The sequence below is a fragment of the Arachis duranensis genome, chromosome 6, assembly GCF_000817695.3.
Source record: "Arachis duranensis cultivar V14167 chromosome 6, aradu.V14167.gnm2.J7QH, whole genome shotgun sequence".
Classification (NCBI taxonomy): domain Eukaryota; kingdom Viridiplantae; phylum Streptophyta; class Magnoliopsida; order Fabales; family Fabaceae; genus Arachis; species Arachis duranensis.
In genome coordinates, this window is record NC_029777.3 from 77,304,733 (window position 1) to 77,319,776 (window position 15,044).

Below are 15,044 nucleotides of genomic sequence, written 5' to 3' on the forward strand. Positions count from 1 at the left end.
TGCTTAAGTTAGCATGGGTCCAAGCAGATATGTGTAGATGTGGAATGAATGCCATACCTGGGTGCTCCAGTGTATTTATAGTAGTTGGCCGTGATCTTCCCTGGATAAGATATTCTTTATCTTATCTTATCTTATCTTATCTTTTTGAGAGTTTTATCTCTATCTTTGTGGAACCGCCTTTTCTAGGCCTTTTCGGCCTTTAGGTTTGGGCTGCGTTCCTTTTGATGGGCCTTCCTTGCTCTTTGTCCGAGGTCCGACCTTTAGGTGTGAGCTTTAGGACAAGGTCGGACCTCTTACGAATTTGCCGAGTTGGAGGACCCCGGTCAGGGTATGAACAATAGTGATCATTGGTTTCGGCCCCAGAGAGGGAACCAGAAGAACCAGGATCTGATCTAAGATCTAAAGTGATCAAAAGATGAAAATACAATAGTAAAAGGTCCTATTTGTAGAGAACTAGTAGTCTAGGGTTTACAAAGATGAGTAAATTACATAAAAATCCACTTCCGGGCCCACTTGGTGTGTGCTTGGGCTGAGCATTGAAGCATTTTCGTGTAGAGACTCTTCTTGGAGTTAAACGCCAGCTTTTGTGCCTGTTTGGGCGTTTAACTCCCATTCTTGTGCCAGTTCCGGCGTTTAACGCCGGGCATTCTTGAGCTGATTTGGAACACCGATTTGGGCCATCAAATCTCAGACAAAGTATTGACTATTATACGTTGCTGGAAAGCCCAGGATGTCTACTTTCCAACGCCGTTAAAAGCGCGCCAATTGGGCTTCTGTAGCTCCAGAAAATCCACTTCAAGTGCAGGGAGGTCAGAATCCAACAGCATCTGCAGTCCTTTTTAGCCTCTGAGTCAGATTTTTGCTCAAGTCCCTCAATTTCAGCCAGAAAATACCTGAAATCACAGAAAAACACACAAACTCATAGTAAAGTCCAGAAAAGTGAATTTTAACTAAAAACTAATAAAAATATACTAAAAACTAACTAAAACATACTAAAAACATACTAAAAACAATGCCAAAAAGCGTATAAATTATCCGCTCATCATGAAGCATCTTCATACTCTTATCTGAAATTTCCACCAATGATTTACATAATTATCTCTATCTTTATTTTCTGTTTATTTATCTTTTAATTATGAAAACTCCATAACCCATTTGAATCCACCTGACTGAGATTTACAAGGTGACCATAGCTTGCTTCAAGCCGACAATCTCCGTGGGATCGACCCTTACTCACATAAGGTATTACTTGGACGACCCAGTGCACTTGCTGGTTAGTTGTGCGAAGTTGTGACAAAGAAGTGAGATTACATTTGTGCGACCAAGTTGTTGGCGCCATTGTGTATCACAATTTCGTGCACCAAGTTTTTGGCACCGTTGCCGGGGATTGTTAGAGTTTGGACAACTGACGGTTCATCTTGTTGCTCAAATTAGGTAATTTTCTTCTTTTTTTAACCATTATTTTATTTTCAAAAAGATTTCAAACATTTTTCAAAAATTTTTCTTCTTTTTTCGTTTTTCCAAATATAATTTTCGAAAAATACAAAAAAATTCATAAAATCATAAAAACTCAAAAATATTTCATGGTTCTTGTTTGAATCTAGGGCCAAATTTTAAGTTTGGTGTCAATTGCATGATTTTATTTGTCTTGCAATTTTCGAAACACATACATTGTGTTCTTGATGATCTTCAAGTCGTTCTTGATGAATTGCCTTATTTGATCTTCATGATTTATTGATTTTCACTGCATGATGTTTTGCATATGCATTCTTGCATTCATATGGCCCAAACATGAGAAAGTTCTAAGTTTGGTGTCCTCCATGTTTTTTTCATTAAGAAAACTGAGTTCTAGATGTTCATCTTGATCTTCAAGATTGTTCTTGGTGTTCATCTTGACGTTCATAATGTTCTTGCATATATCATGTGTTTTGATCCAAGAATTATATGTTTTGACTCATTTTGTTATTTTTCAAAATTGAAAACATATCTTCTTGACTAAAAGATTTAGCAAAATGAAGATCCAAGAACATAAAGCAGAAGAATTACAGAAAAAAGCTGGGCGTTCAAAACGCCGAGTGAAGAAGGAAAACTGGCATTTAAACGCCAGCCAGGGTACCTGGCTGGGTGTTTAAACGCCCAAACCATGCAGCAATTAGGCGTTAAACGCCCAAAACATGCAGCTCATGGGTGTTTAACGCCAGGATGACACAAGGAGAGAAATTTTGTTTTCAAATCAAATCTTTTTCAAATCTTTATATATTTTTTTCAAAATCAAATATTTTTCAAATCAAATATTTTCAATCATATCTTTTTTAAAATCATATCTTTTCAAACATATCTTTTTCAAAAAAAATCAAATCTTTTTAATTTCCTTTTCAAATATTTTTCAAAATAAATTTCAATCATATCTTTTCAAACATATCTTTTTCAAACCATATCTTTTTCAAAATCAATTTCAAAATCTTTTCTAACTTCTTATCTTTTCAAAATTGATTTTCAAATCTTTTTCACCTAACTAATTGACTTTTTGTTTGTTTTACTATTTCTTATCTTTTTCAAAACCACAACCAATTTTTCAAAAATTTATTTTAAATTTTATTCTTTCTTATTTTCAAAAATTATTTCCCCCCTCTCTTATCTTTTTCTATTTAAACACTAAGATTCCTCCTCCATTGTCAATTCGAACTCTATCTCTCTTTGAGTGTTCGAATTCTTTCTTACCTACCTCTTTCTTCTATTCTTATTTTCCTCTGACACTTCAAGGAATCTCTATACTGTGACATAGAGGATTCCACATTTTCTTTGTTTTCTTCTCTTTCATATGAGCAGGAACAAAGATAAAGGCATACTTGTTAAAGCTGATCCTGAACCTGAAAGGACTTTGAAGAGGAAGCTAAGAGCAGCTAAAGCACAAAACTCTGAAGAGGACCCCATTGAAATTTTCAAAAAGGAATCAACAAAAGAAACAATTATGGCCGAACCAAACAACAATGCAAGGAAGATGCTTGGTGATTTTACTACACCAACTTCCAACTTCTGTGGAAGAAGCATCTCAATCCCTGCCATAGGAGCAAACAATTTTGAGCTAAAGCCTCAATTAGTTTCCCTACTGCAACAGAACTGCAAGTTTCATGGACTTCCATCAAAAGACCTTTATCAGTTCTTAACTGAGTTCTTACAGATCTGTAATACTGTTAAGACCAATGGAGTTGATCCTGAAGTCTACAAGCTTATGGTTTTCCCTTTTGCTGTAAGAGACAGAGCTAGAACATGGTTAGATTCACAACCTAAGGAAAGCCTGAACTCTTGGGATAAGCTGGTCAGTGCTTTCTTGGCCAAATTCTTTCCACTTCAAAAGATGAGTAAGCTTAGAGTGGAAATCCAAACCTTCAGACAGAAGGAGGGTGAATCCCTCTATGAAGCTTGGGAAAGATATAAGCAACTGATCAAAAGGTGTCCTACTGACATGCTTCCAGAATGGAGCATCATATGTATATTCTATGATGGTCTGTCTGAGTTGTCAAAATTGTCATTGGACCACTCTGCAGGTAGATCCATTCACCTAAAGAAAATGCCTGCAGAAGCTCAAGAACTTATTGAAATGGTTGCAAATAACCAGTTCATGTATACCTCTGAGAGGAATCTTGTGAGTAATGGGACGCCTCAAAAGAGAGGAGTTCTTGAAATTGATGCTCTGAATGCCATATTAGCTCAGAACAAAATATTGACCCAACAAGTCAATATGATCTCTCAGAGTCTGAATGGATTACAAAATGCATCCAATAGTACTAAAGAAGCATCTTCTGAAGAAGAAGCTTATGATCCTGAGAACCCTGCAATGACAGAGGTGAATTACATGGGTGAAGCCTTTGGCAACACCTATAATCCTTCCTGGAAAAATTATCCAAATTTTTCATGGAAGGATCAACAGAAGCAAGGGTTCAATAATAACAATGGTGGAAGAAACAGGTTTAGCAATAGCAAACCTTTCCCATCATCATCTCAGCAACAGACAGAGCATTCTGAGCAGAATCTTTCTAGCTTAGCAAACATAGTCTCTGATCTATCTAAGGCCACTCTTAGTTTCATGATTGAAACAAGATCCTCCATTAGAAATTTGGAGGCACAAGTGGGCCAGCTGAGTAAAAGGGTTACTGAAACTCCTCCTAGCACTCTCCCAAGCAATACCGAATAGAATCCCAAAGGAGAGTGCAAGGCCATTGATGTAATCAAAATGGCCGAACCTGAGAAGGAGGAAGAGGACGTGAATCCCAATGAGGAAGACCTCAGGGAACGTCTGATGGTCAGTAAGGAATACCCTAATGAGGAATCAAAGGAATCTGAGGCTCATACAGAGACCATAGAGATTCCCTTAGACCTACTTTTACCATTCATGAGCTCTAATGATTATTCATCTTCTGAAGAAGATGAAGACATTGTTGAAGGGCAAGTTGCCCGAAATTCAAGAGCAATCATGAAGTTGAATGCCAAGCTATTTGGTAATGAGACTTGGGAGGATGAACCTCCCTTGCTCACCAATAAACTGAATACATTGGTTTAGAAAAATTTACCTCAAAAGAAACAGAATCCTGGTAAATTCTTTATACCCTGTACTATAGGCACCATGACCTTTGAAAAAGCTCTGTGTGACCTGGGGTCAGGGATAAACATGATGCCACTCTCTGTAATAGAGAAATTGGGAATCTATGAGGTACAAGCTACCAAATTCTCATTGGAAATGGCAGATAAATCTATGAAAAAGGCTTATGGACTAGTAAAGGACGTGCTAGTGAAGGTTGAAGGCCTTTACTTCCCTGCTGATTTCATAATCCTAGACACTAGGAGGGATGAGGATGAATCTATCATCCTTGGAAGACCCTTCCTAGCCATAGCAAGAGCTGTAATTGATGTTGACAGAGGAGAGTAGATCCTTCATGTGAATGAAGAATGCCTTGTAGTAAAGACTCAAGGTTCTCCATTTGTAACCATGGAGAGTAAGCATGAAGAGCTTCTCCCTACACAAAGTCAAACAGAGCCCCCAGATTCAAACTCTAAGTTTGGTGTTAGGAGGCCACAGCCAAACTCTAAGTTTGGTATTGAGAGATCTCAACCATACTTTGATCATCTGTGAGGCTCCATGAGACCTCACTGTCAAGCTATTGACATTAAAGAAGCGCTTATTGGGAGGCAACCCAATTTTATTTTAATTTTTTCTATATTATTTTGTTTTCTTTTAGGTTGATGATCATGTAAAGTTACAAAGACAATTACAAAAATCAAGAAAAAATCAGAAACAGCATTGAAAACAGCACACCCTGGAGGAAGGACTTAACGCCAGTAAGGGTAGCAACATGGGCGTTTAAACGCCCAATCTGGCACCTTTCTAGGCGTTTAAATGCAAGAATAAGGCACCAGACTGGCATTTAAATGCCAAGACAAGGAAACAAACTGGCGTTTAGATGCCAGAACAGAAAGGAAAGCAGGCGTTTAAACACCAGAACAGGGCAACAGACTGGCGTTTAAACGCCAGAATTTCACTCTAAGGCGTTGTGAACGCCCAATTGGAGCAAAGATGAAGAATTCCTTGGCCATTCAGGATCTGTGGATCCCCACAGGTTCACACTTTTCTACAACACTCTTCCGCAAATACCCTTCACAAATCACCTCCATATATCTTCCCCAAATACACCCTTCACTCCTTCATTTCACACATCACAACCACCTTCTTCTACCCTTGGCTGAACCCTATACACCCTCCATCTCCTCCATTTTCGTCTTCTTCTACATCTTTCTTTCTTCTTTTACTCGGGGATGAGCAAATATTTTAAATTTGGTGTGGTAAAAGCATTGCTTTTTGTTTTTCCATAACCATTTATGGCACCTAAGGCCAGAGAAGCCTCTAGAAAGAGGAAAGGGAAGGCAACTGCCTCCACCTCTGAGTCATGGGAGATGGAGAAACTCATCTCAAAGGTCCATCAAGACCACTTCTATGAAGTTATGGCCAAGAAAAAGGTGATCCCCATGCAATTTAGCTGTAATTGTCATAGAGAAAGACATCTCATTGAAGAGGACAAGCCCATCACTAAGAAAAGGATGGAGCAAACAAGAGAGCCCACTCATGGACCTCAACAAGAGCTCTGAGGAAGGAGCAACAAAGGCAAGGAAGAGAGATAGAGGAGCTCAAGAGTACCATTGGACCTTCAAGAGGAAGACGTCACCCTCACTAAGGTGGACTCATTCCTTAATCTCCTTGTCTATTTATTTTTCTATTTTTGATTTTTATGCTGTAGGTTCTATCTATGTTTGTATCTTCACTACATGATCATTAGTGTCTAGTGTCTATGTCTTAAAGCTATGAATAACTCCATGAATCATTCACCTCTCTTAAATGAAAAATGTTCTTAATTATAAAAGAACAAGAAGTACTTGGATTTCAAATTTTATCTTGAAACTAGTTTAATTATTTTGATGTGGTGGCAATACTTTTTGTTCTCTGAATGAATGCTTGAACAGTGCATATTTTTTATCTTGTTATTTATGAATGTTAAAATTGTTGGCTCTTGAAAGAATGATGAACAAAGAGAAATGTTGTTGATAATTTGAAAAATTATGAAATTAGTTCTTGAAGCAAGAAAAAGCAGTGAAAAAAATGGCGAAAAAAAAGAGAGAAAAGAAAAAGAAAAAGCAAGCAGAAAAAGCCAATATCCCTTTAAACCAAAAGGCAAGGGTAAAAAGGATCTAAGGCTTTGAGCATTAATGGATAGGAGGGCCCAAGGAAATAAAATCCAGGCCTAAGCGGCTAAGCTGTCCCTAACCATGTGCTTGTGGCATGCAGGTCCAAGTGAAAAACTTGAGACTGAGTGGTTAAAGTCGTGATCCAAAGCAAAAGAGTGTGCTTAAGAACTCTGGACACCACTAACTGGGGACTTTAGCAAAGCTGAGTCACAATCTGAAAAGGTTCACCCTGTTATGTGTCTGTGGCATTTATGTATCCGGTAGTAATACTGGAAAACAAAGTGCTTAGGGTCACAGCTAAGACTCATAAAGTAGCTGTATTCAAGAATCAATGCACTGAACTAGGAGAATCAATAACACTATCTAAAATTCTGAGTTCCTATAGATGCCAATCATTCTGAATTTCAAAGGAGAAAGTGAGATGCCAAAACTGTTCAAAAGCAAAAAGCTACAAGCCCCGCTCATCTAATTAGGACTAAGTTTCATTGATACTGTGGGATTCATTGTATATTCTCTTATTTTTATTCTATTTTGTTTTCATTTGCTTGGGGACAAGCAACAATTTAAGTTTGTTGTTGTGATGAGCGGATAATTTATACGCTTTTTGGCATTATTTTTAGGTAGTTTTTAGTAGGATCTAGCTACTTTTTGGGATGTTTTTATTAGTTTTTATGAAAAATTCATATTTCTAGACATTACCATGAGTTTGTGTGCTTTTCTTTGATTTCAGGTATTTTCTGGCTGAAATTGAGGGACTTGAGCAAAAATCTGATTCAGAGGCTGACAAAGGACTGCTGATGCCGTTGGATTCTGACGTCCCTACACTCAAAGTAGATTTTCTAGAGCTACCGAACTCCAAATGGCACGCTCTCAAATGCGTTGGAAAGTAGACATCATGGGCTTTACAGAAATATATAATAGTCCATACTTTGCTCGAGTTTTGATCATGCAAACTGGTGTTCAAACGCCCCTGCCCTATTCTGAAGTCAAAACGCCAGAATTAGCATAAAAGTTGGAGTTAAATGCCCAAACTGGCACCAAAGCTGGTGTTTAACTCCAAGAGAGGTCTCTACACGTGTAAAGCTCAACGCTCAGCCCAAGCACACACCAAGTGGGCCTGGAAGTGGATTTCTGCATCATTTACCTATTTCTGTAAACCCTAGTAGCTAGTTTCATTATAAATAGGACCTTCTACTATTGTATTTTCATCTTTGGATCTCTTGATCACATTTTGGGGGCTGGCCTCACGGCCATGCCTGGACCTTATTCTTATGTATTTTCAATGGTGGAGTTTCTACACACCATAGATTAAGGTGTGGAGCTCTGCTGTTCCTCAAGTATTAATGCAAAGTACTATTATTCTTCTATTCAATTCATGCTTATTCTTATTCTAAGATATTCACTCGCACTTCAACGTGATGAATGTGATGATCCGTGACACTCATCATCATTCTTACCTATGAATGCGTCCCTGACAACCACTTCTGTTCTACATAAGATTGAGCGTGTATCTCTTGGATTCCTGGTCCACGACGCATGGTTGCCTCACCTGACAACTGAGCCTTCCATTCCGTGAGATCAGAGTCTTTGTGGTATAAGCTAGAATTATTGGCGGCCATTCCTGAGATCCGGAAAGTCTAAACCTTGTCTGTGGTATTCCGAGTAGGATCTGGGAAGGGATGACTGTGACGAGCTTTAAACTCATGACTGTAAGGCGTAGTGACAGATGCAAAAGGATAGTAAATCCTATTCCTACACGATCGAGAACCAACAGCTGATTAGCCATGCAGGAAATCGTAGAGGACCTTTTTCACTGAGTGGACGGGAGGTAGCCATTGACGCCAGTGAAACCCAACATACAGCTTGCCATAGAAAGGACTATGAAGGATTGGATGAATGCAGTAGGAAAGCAGAGATTCAAGAGGGATGAAGCATCTTCATACGCTTATCTGAAATTCTCACCAATGATTTACATAAGTATCTCTATCTTTATTTTCTGTTTATTTATCTTTTAATTATGAAAACTCCATAACCCATTTGAATCCGCCTGACTGAGATTTACAAGGTGACCATAGCTTGCTTTAAGCCGACAATCTCCGTCGGATCGACCCTTACTCACGTAAGGTATTACTTGGACGACCCAGTGCACTTGCTGGTTAGTTGTACGAAGTTGTGACAAAGAAGTGAAATTACAATTGTGTGACCAAGTTGTTGGCACCATTGTGAATCACAATTTTGTGCACCACACCTATAGCTAATTATCTAGTTAGTCAAACCTTCCCTCTCAATTTTACTAAGCATTAGAAAGACAAGCTGAAAAGCGAGTCCAAATATTATATATGGGATGACCCATATTTGTGGAAGTGTGGTGTTGACCAGGTAATTAGAAAGTGTGTGCTCAAATCAGAATTCCAGTCTATTTTAAAGGCATGTCACTCCTCTGAGAGTGGTGGACATTTTGTCCCTTAAAGAACAGCTAGAAAAATTTTAGACTGTGGATTCTGATGGCCTACTCTTTTTAAAGAAGCTACTGCCTTTTGTAAATCTTGTTCCACATGCCAAAGGTTTGGGAATATATCCAGGAGGGATGAGATGCCCCAACAAATTATGCTATTCTGTGAAATTTTTGATGTTTGTGGCATTGACTTCATGGGTCCATGATGAGCGGATAATTTATACGCTTTTTGGCATTGTTTTTAGTATGTTTTTAGTATGTTTTAGTTAGTTTTTATTATATTTTTATTAGTTTTTAGTTAAAATTCACTTTTCTGGACTTTACTATGAGTTTGTGTGTTTTTCTATGATTTCAGGTATTTTCTGGCTGAAATTGAGGGACCTGAGCAAAAATCTGATTCAGAGGCTGAAAAGGACTGCAGATGCTGTTGGATTCTGACCTCCCTGCACTCGAAGTAGATTTTCTAGAGCTAAAGAAGCCCAATTGGAGTGCACTCAACTGCGTTGGAAAGTAGACATCCTGGGCTTTCCAGCAATATATAATAGTTCATACTTTGCCCGAGATTTAATGGCCCAAACTGGCATTCCAAATCAGCTCAAGACTGCTCGGCGTTAAACGCCAGAACTGGCACAAGAATGGGAGTTAAACGCCCAAACTGGCACAAAAGCTGGCGTTTAACTCCAAGAAAAATATCTACACATGAAAGCTTCAATGCTCAGCCTAAGCACACACCAAGTGGGCCCGGAAGTGGATTTTTATGTCATTTACTCACTTTTGTAAACCCTAAGCTACTAGTTATCTACAAATTGGACATTTTACTATTGTATTTGACATCCTGGAATCTTTTGATCACTTTAGATCTGAGGATCAGCTTTGGATGTCTAGTTCTTAGATTATGGGAGGCTAGCCATTCGGCCATGCCTAGACCTTGTTCTTATGTATTTTCAACGGTGGAGTTTCTACACACCATAGATTAAGGTGTGGAGCTCTGCTGTACCTCGAGTATTAATGCAATTACTATTGTTCTTCTATTCAATTCAGCCTATTCTTGTTCTAAGATATCACTTGTTCCTCAACTTGATGAATGTGATGATCCGTGACACTCATCATCATTCTCACCTATGAACGTGTGCCTGACAATCACCTTCGTTCTACCTTAGATTGAGTGGATATCTCTTGGATTCCTTAATCAAAATCTTCATGGCATAAGCTAGAATTGATGGCGGCATTCTTGAGAATTCGGAAGGTCTAAACCTTGTCTGTGGTATTCTGAGTAGGATTCAGGATTGGATGAAGACAGTAGGAAAGCAGAGAGACGGAAGGGACAAAGCATCTCCATACGCTTATTTGAAATTCTCACCAATGAATTGCATAAGTATCTCTATCTTTATTTTATGTTTTATTCATCTTTTAATCATTAATCCTCCATTACCATTTGAATCCGCCTGACTGAGATTTACAAGATGACCATAGTTTGCTTCATACCAACAATCTCCGTGGGATCGACCCTTACTCGCGTAAAGTTTATTACTTGGACGACCCAGTACACTTGCTGGTTAGTTGTGCGAAGTTGTGATAAAGAGTTGATATTGCAATTGAGCGTACCATGTTGATGGTGCCATTGATGATCACAATTTCGTGCGCCAGTCCATTTCCAAACTCTAGTGGTTATCTTTATATACTGTTAACTGTAGATTATGTTTCTAAATGGGTGGAAGCCATTCCTACCCGTACTGATGATGCTAGCACTGTTGTCTCCTTTGTTAGAAACCATATTATATGTCGCTTTAGATCACCACGAGCAATCGTGAGTGATCAAGGCACTCACTTTTGTAACAGGAGATTAGCAGGACTACTGAGGAAGCATGGGATTGTCCACAAGGTAGCAACAGCCTACCATCCCTAGACCAATGGATAAGTGGAGGTGTCTAACAGAGAAATAAAGCGCATCCTGGAGAAGATAGTCAAGCCTCATAGGAAGGATTGGAGCACCAGACTGGGTGATGCGCTCTAGGCATATCGGACAGCATACAACACACCCATTGGGATGAGCCCCTTCCGCCTAGTATATGGAAAGGCTTGCCACCTCCCAGTGGAGGTGGAACACAAAGCTTTCTGGGCTGTAAGGAAATGCAACATGGGATTTGAGAAGGCTGGTGCTGAAAGGAAGCTACAATTGGCAGAACTGGAGACCCTTCGACTTGAAGCATATGACAATTCCAGACTGTACAAAGAGAAGGTGAAAGCTGTGCATGACAAGCATATCAAGAGAAGTGAGTTTAGACCTGGAGATCTAGTTCTCCTTTATAACTCAAGGCTGAGGCTCATGCCAGGCAAGCTGAGATCAAGGTGGGAAGGACCCTACAAAGTAAAGAAGGCAGAGCCAAATAGAGTCTTCCACCTGAGCCACCCTTCGAGTTCCAATCTCATCAAAGTCAATGGACATCGCTTAAAGCTGTATCATGGTGAGAAGATGAATGAAAATAAAGAGCTAGAGGTTTTCCTCTTGAAGGACCCAGCAACAGAAGCAGATTAAGCTTGTGGACCGTCCAACTTAAGGGCGTTAAAGCAAAGTGCTGGGTGGGAGACAACCCACCATGGTATGATCGTTTTTCTCTTCTTAGTTTCTATTTCTAGTGACTCTTCTCATTATTTCTGCATATAGTATGCCTTTGCATCTGCATAAAAAAATGGCAAAAAGTTGCGTGGGAGAAGTGCAGGAAGTGTGCCAATCGCACAAGCATCATCACACGTACACATCACTTGGGATTTTGGCAATTCACGCGTACGCATCATTGACGTGCACGCGTGACTTAGCAAAATCGACCTAAAAGGTGTGTTGGCCGAAAGTTGGGCTGGCTTGGTGCTGGCACTCTGCCCGATGCACAAATCGCATCACGCGTACGCGTTGTGGACGCGTGCGCGTCACTTTCACAATAAGCACTCCCATGCGTGCGCGTGCCTGACGCGAACGCGTCATATGACATTTTGGCATACATCCCAAAATAGACAGAGGGTTGTGCAAGTGCCACGTTGCCCTCGCGCTAGTAGCACAAACACGGTCACGCGTACGCGTGACTGATGCTTACGCGTCACCTCTCTCTCTGCACATCCCACGCGTGCGCGTGGACCACGCGTCCGCGTCATTCGCGCAACCCTACCAGATCCTTACGCCGCCATTTTTCTTATCTTTGCTTTTCCAATCCTAATTTCTTTCTTCTTTCTACTCAATTTTTCCTTTCTCTTCCTTCTTCTTTATTCTCCATTCTTTTCCTTCTTCTTTTTTCCTTACTCTTTTCTTCTTATTCTCCCTTCCTTCATATTTTCTTAAACTCACATCATCCATTACTTCTCCCTTTATCACCTTCTTCTCAAGGTTCTTTCTTTCTATTTTCTCTCCCTTCCTCCTCTTAATTATTTACCTTTGCATTATTTTTCTTGGTGTTTGATATCTTAATGGGTGATTTCTTCTATAATTGCTTGTGATTATTATTATGGAGTTGTTTGACAATTTATATTAATTATTTTTGGAATGCTTGCATGTTCTAATTTAGTCCTTTCCCTATCATATTAAACATGCATACCAAGTGTTTGTGAAAAAGCCCATATGGCATTGTGCATTCTTAAATATTCTAGTCTTCTACTATAATGCCTGTTTTTCACAAAATCCTTATCATGTTTTATTAATTTGATATAATTGTCAATACAAACGTGATTGTTAATTTGTTACAAGTGATAATACATTTTTCGCAATTAATGCTTTATCTATGCTACTCATGCCTTTGCCGGCATGGCAATAAACATCTTGCATTTAATTGCCTTCATCTTTCTTACTATATTTCCACTAATGTCCAAATTACATGAAGTCGCGACCATGTGTTAACGACATCCTTCTTTACCTTGGCAAGTTCATCACTTGTACAGTCCCCTTCCTTGCTCTAACCCTTGGACTTACATGTACCTTTCTTTTTCTCTTTTAGGATGGCCACCAAAAAGGAAAAAGAGAAAGCCAATACTAAACCACTAGCAAGAAGAGGAACAAAAAGAGCATTGGCGGTAGAATCGCCCTCAACATCAGTCAAGCCTTCAACAAAGCGGGTCAAGAGGATAATTAAGGTTGAAGAAAAAGAGAAAGCCTTTCCAGCAAGGGATGCTACGCAGTTCACTAACCGCTACTGTGAGCAGATGTTCCCCATTCTAGCTGTAAGGAACTACAACAACGAGCACCTTCTTATCCTCCCTACCAACGTTGTTGATTTGGTGGAGCCCCGCATAGACAGAAGACAATGGGGTTTCTTACGAAAACAGCCACAGCAGGTCAATCTCTCATGGATAGTTGAATTCTACTCCAATTTTCACACGTCAACCCTGCAGTCTATCTATGTTTGTTAGAAGCAGGTCCCCATATCTGAGGGGGCCATTCAGTGAGCTTTAGATCTTCCCCTTGCTCTAGAAGAATTGGACGCATATCAAGAAGCCTCTTTTAAGCGCCAAAGATTCCAATTTGACTGGGACGACGTCCTTAGAGTATAGCACTACCTGGCAGCCACTAGATCTATGGATACCATCAATCCCGACCTAAGGGCATCTCGGCTTCAGCACTTACCTTGGAGGCTCACATGTGGACACAGATTATGTCCCACTACGTCTTTCCAAGCACTCACGAGTCCTCCTTCACTACAGACATGGCTGTTCTCATCTGGTGTATCCTTATAGACCAGTCTCTCAACTTACCAAGACACATCCAGCAAGCCATGGGACACGTACAGATTGCGGGTAACCTTCCCTTTCCCGCATTGGTTTCAGATCTAGTCTTGGCAGCCGGAGTCTCCTACAGAGATAGAGACACCAGGGCCATAATTTCACGGGATGATCAGTATGTACCCAGCGGGAAGTATATCAGACCCCAAGCAATCACAACCAGCCAGACTAAAAACCCGGCCAGAGATACCCCTTCTCCTCCCACATCACAAGCACCTTCAATAAATCAGCTGCTCCTTCAAATACTTCAGAGGTTAGACTGGCAAGACTGGCAGATGGAACGCATGGAGTGCTGTAACAAGTGCCAATTCACATACCTCAAGAAGCTGATTGTTGGGAACCACACACCTGAAGAAGACCCAGACACTCCGAACTCCACATAACCTACCAGCAACGGGGCCATGACGACCCCGACTGTGGAGATGCTGCTACTAGCCCCCCTTTGTTCCTGATTGATGGCACCGAGGACGGTGCAAAGTTTTAAGTGTGGGGAGGTTGGTCAATACCTAACTTTCGGAGGTAATCTTTCTTTCTCAACACCAGTAGGTTATTTTTTTTTTCTCTTTCTTCTGTTAGATAGGATAGATTGTATAGTAATAAGTATTTGCATACATGCCCTACTTGGTTGAAAAATAATAAGTTCCTTTCAAGGACCCTATTTTTGAAAATTTCACTAATTCAAACCAAAATCCTATGTCAAACTTTTTTGAAGACTGTAATTTGGAACATAGTTTAGAGCTAGAACACACAATCTGTGAGATTTGAGCCTAATTGTATGGTTATATTATTTAACCATTATTTTTATTCTTATATGTTTTCTCTCCTCTATGATTGCAATCTATGGTTTGTTCCATTCTATATGTCCATTGTCTAATGTATGCATGCATATGTGTGATTGAGGCCATCATTTGTTATTAGCTCACTATCCTAAATGGTCTACCGTTCTAATTACCCTTGTTTGCCACTTTGAGCCTATATATCCCCTATGTTCTTTATATTACCACATCATTGGCCTTAAGCGGAAAAACAAGTAATTACCTGAGTTGAATCTTTGGTTAGCTTAAGATAGAGATTGTGTGCCAATTAAGTGTGG

At 39.8% G+C, this 15,044-nt stretch overlaps 1 protein-coding gene and 1 non-coding gene across 2 annotated transcripts; one reads left to right on the forward strand and one right to left on the reverse strand.

Annotated features, from left to right (window-relative positions):
• Window positions 1–3,364: 3,364 nt before the first annotated feature.
• On the reverse strand, window positions 3,365–3,472 carry LOC127739806 (small nucleolar RNA R71). Its single transcript, XR_008000548.1, has one exon. It is a non-coding gene; the product is annotated as a small nucleolar RNA R71 (small nucleolar RNA).
• A 7,855-nt stretch (window positions 3,473–11,327) lies between these two features.
• On the forward strand, window positions 11,328–11,726 carry LOC107494154 (uncharacterized). Its single transcript, XM_016115183.1, has one exon. The coding sequence runs from the start codon at window positions 11,328–11,330 to the stop codon at window positions 11,724–11,726; it is 399 nt and encodes a 132-aa protein (XP_015970669.1).
• Window positions 11,727–15,044: the final 3,318 nt, after the last annotated feature.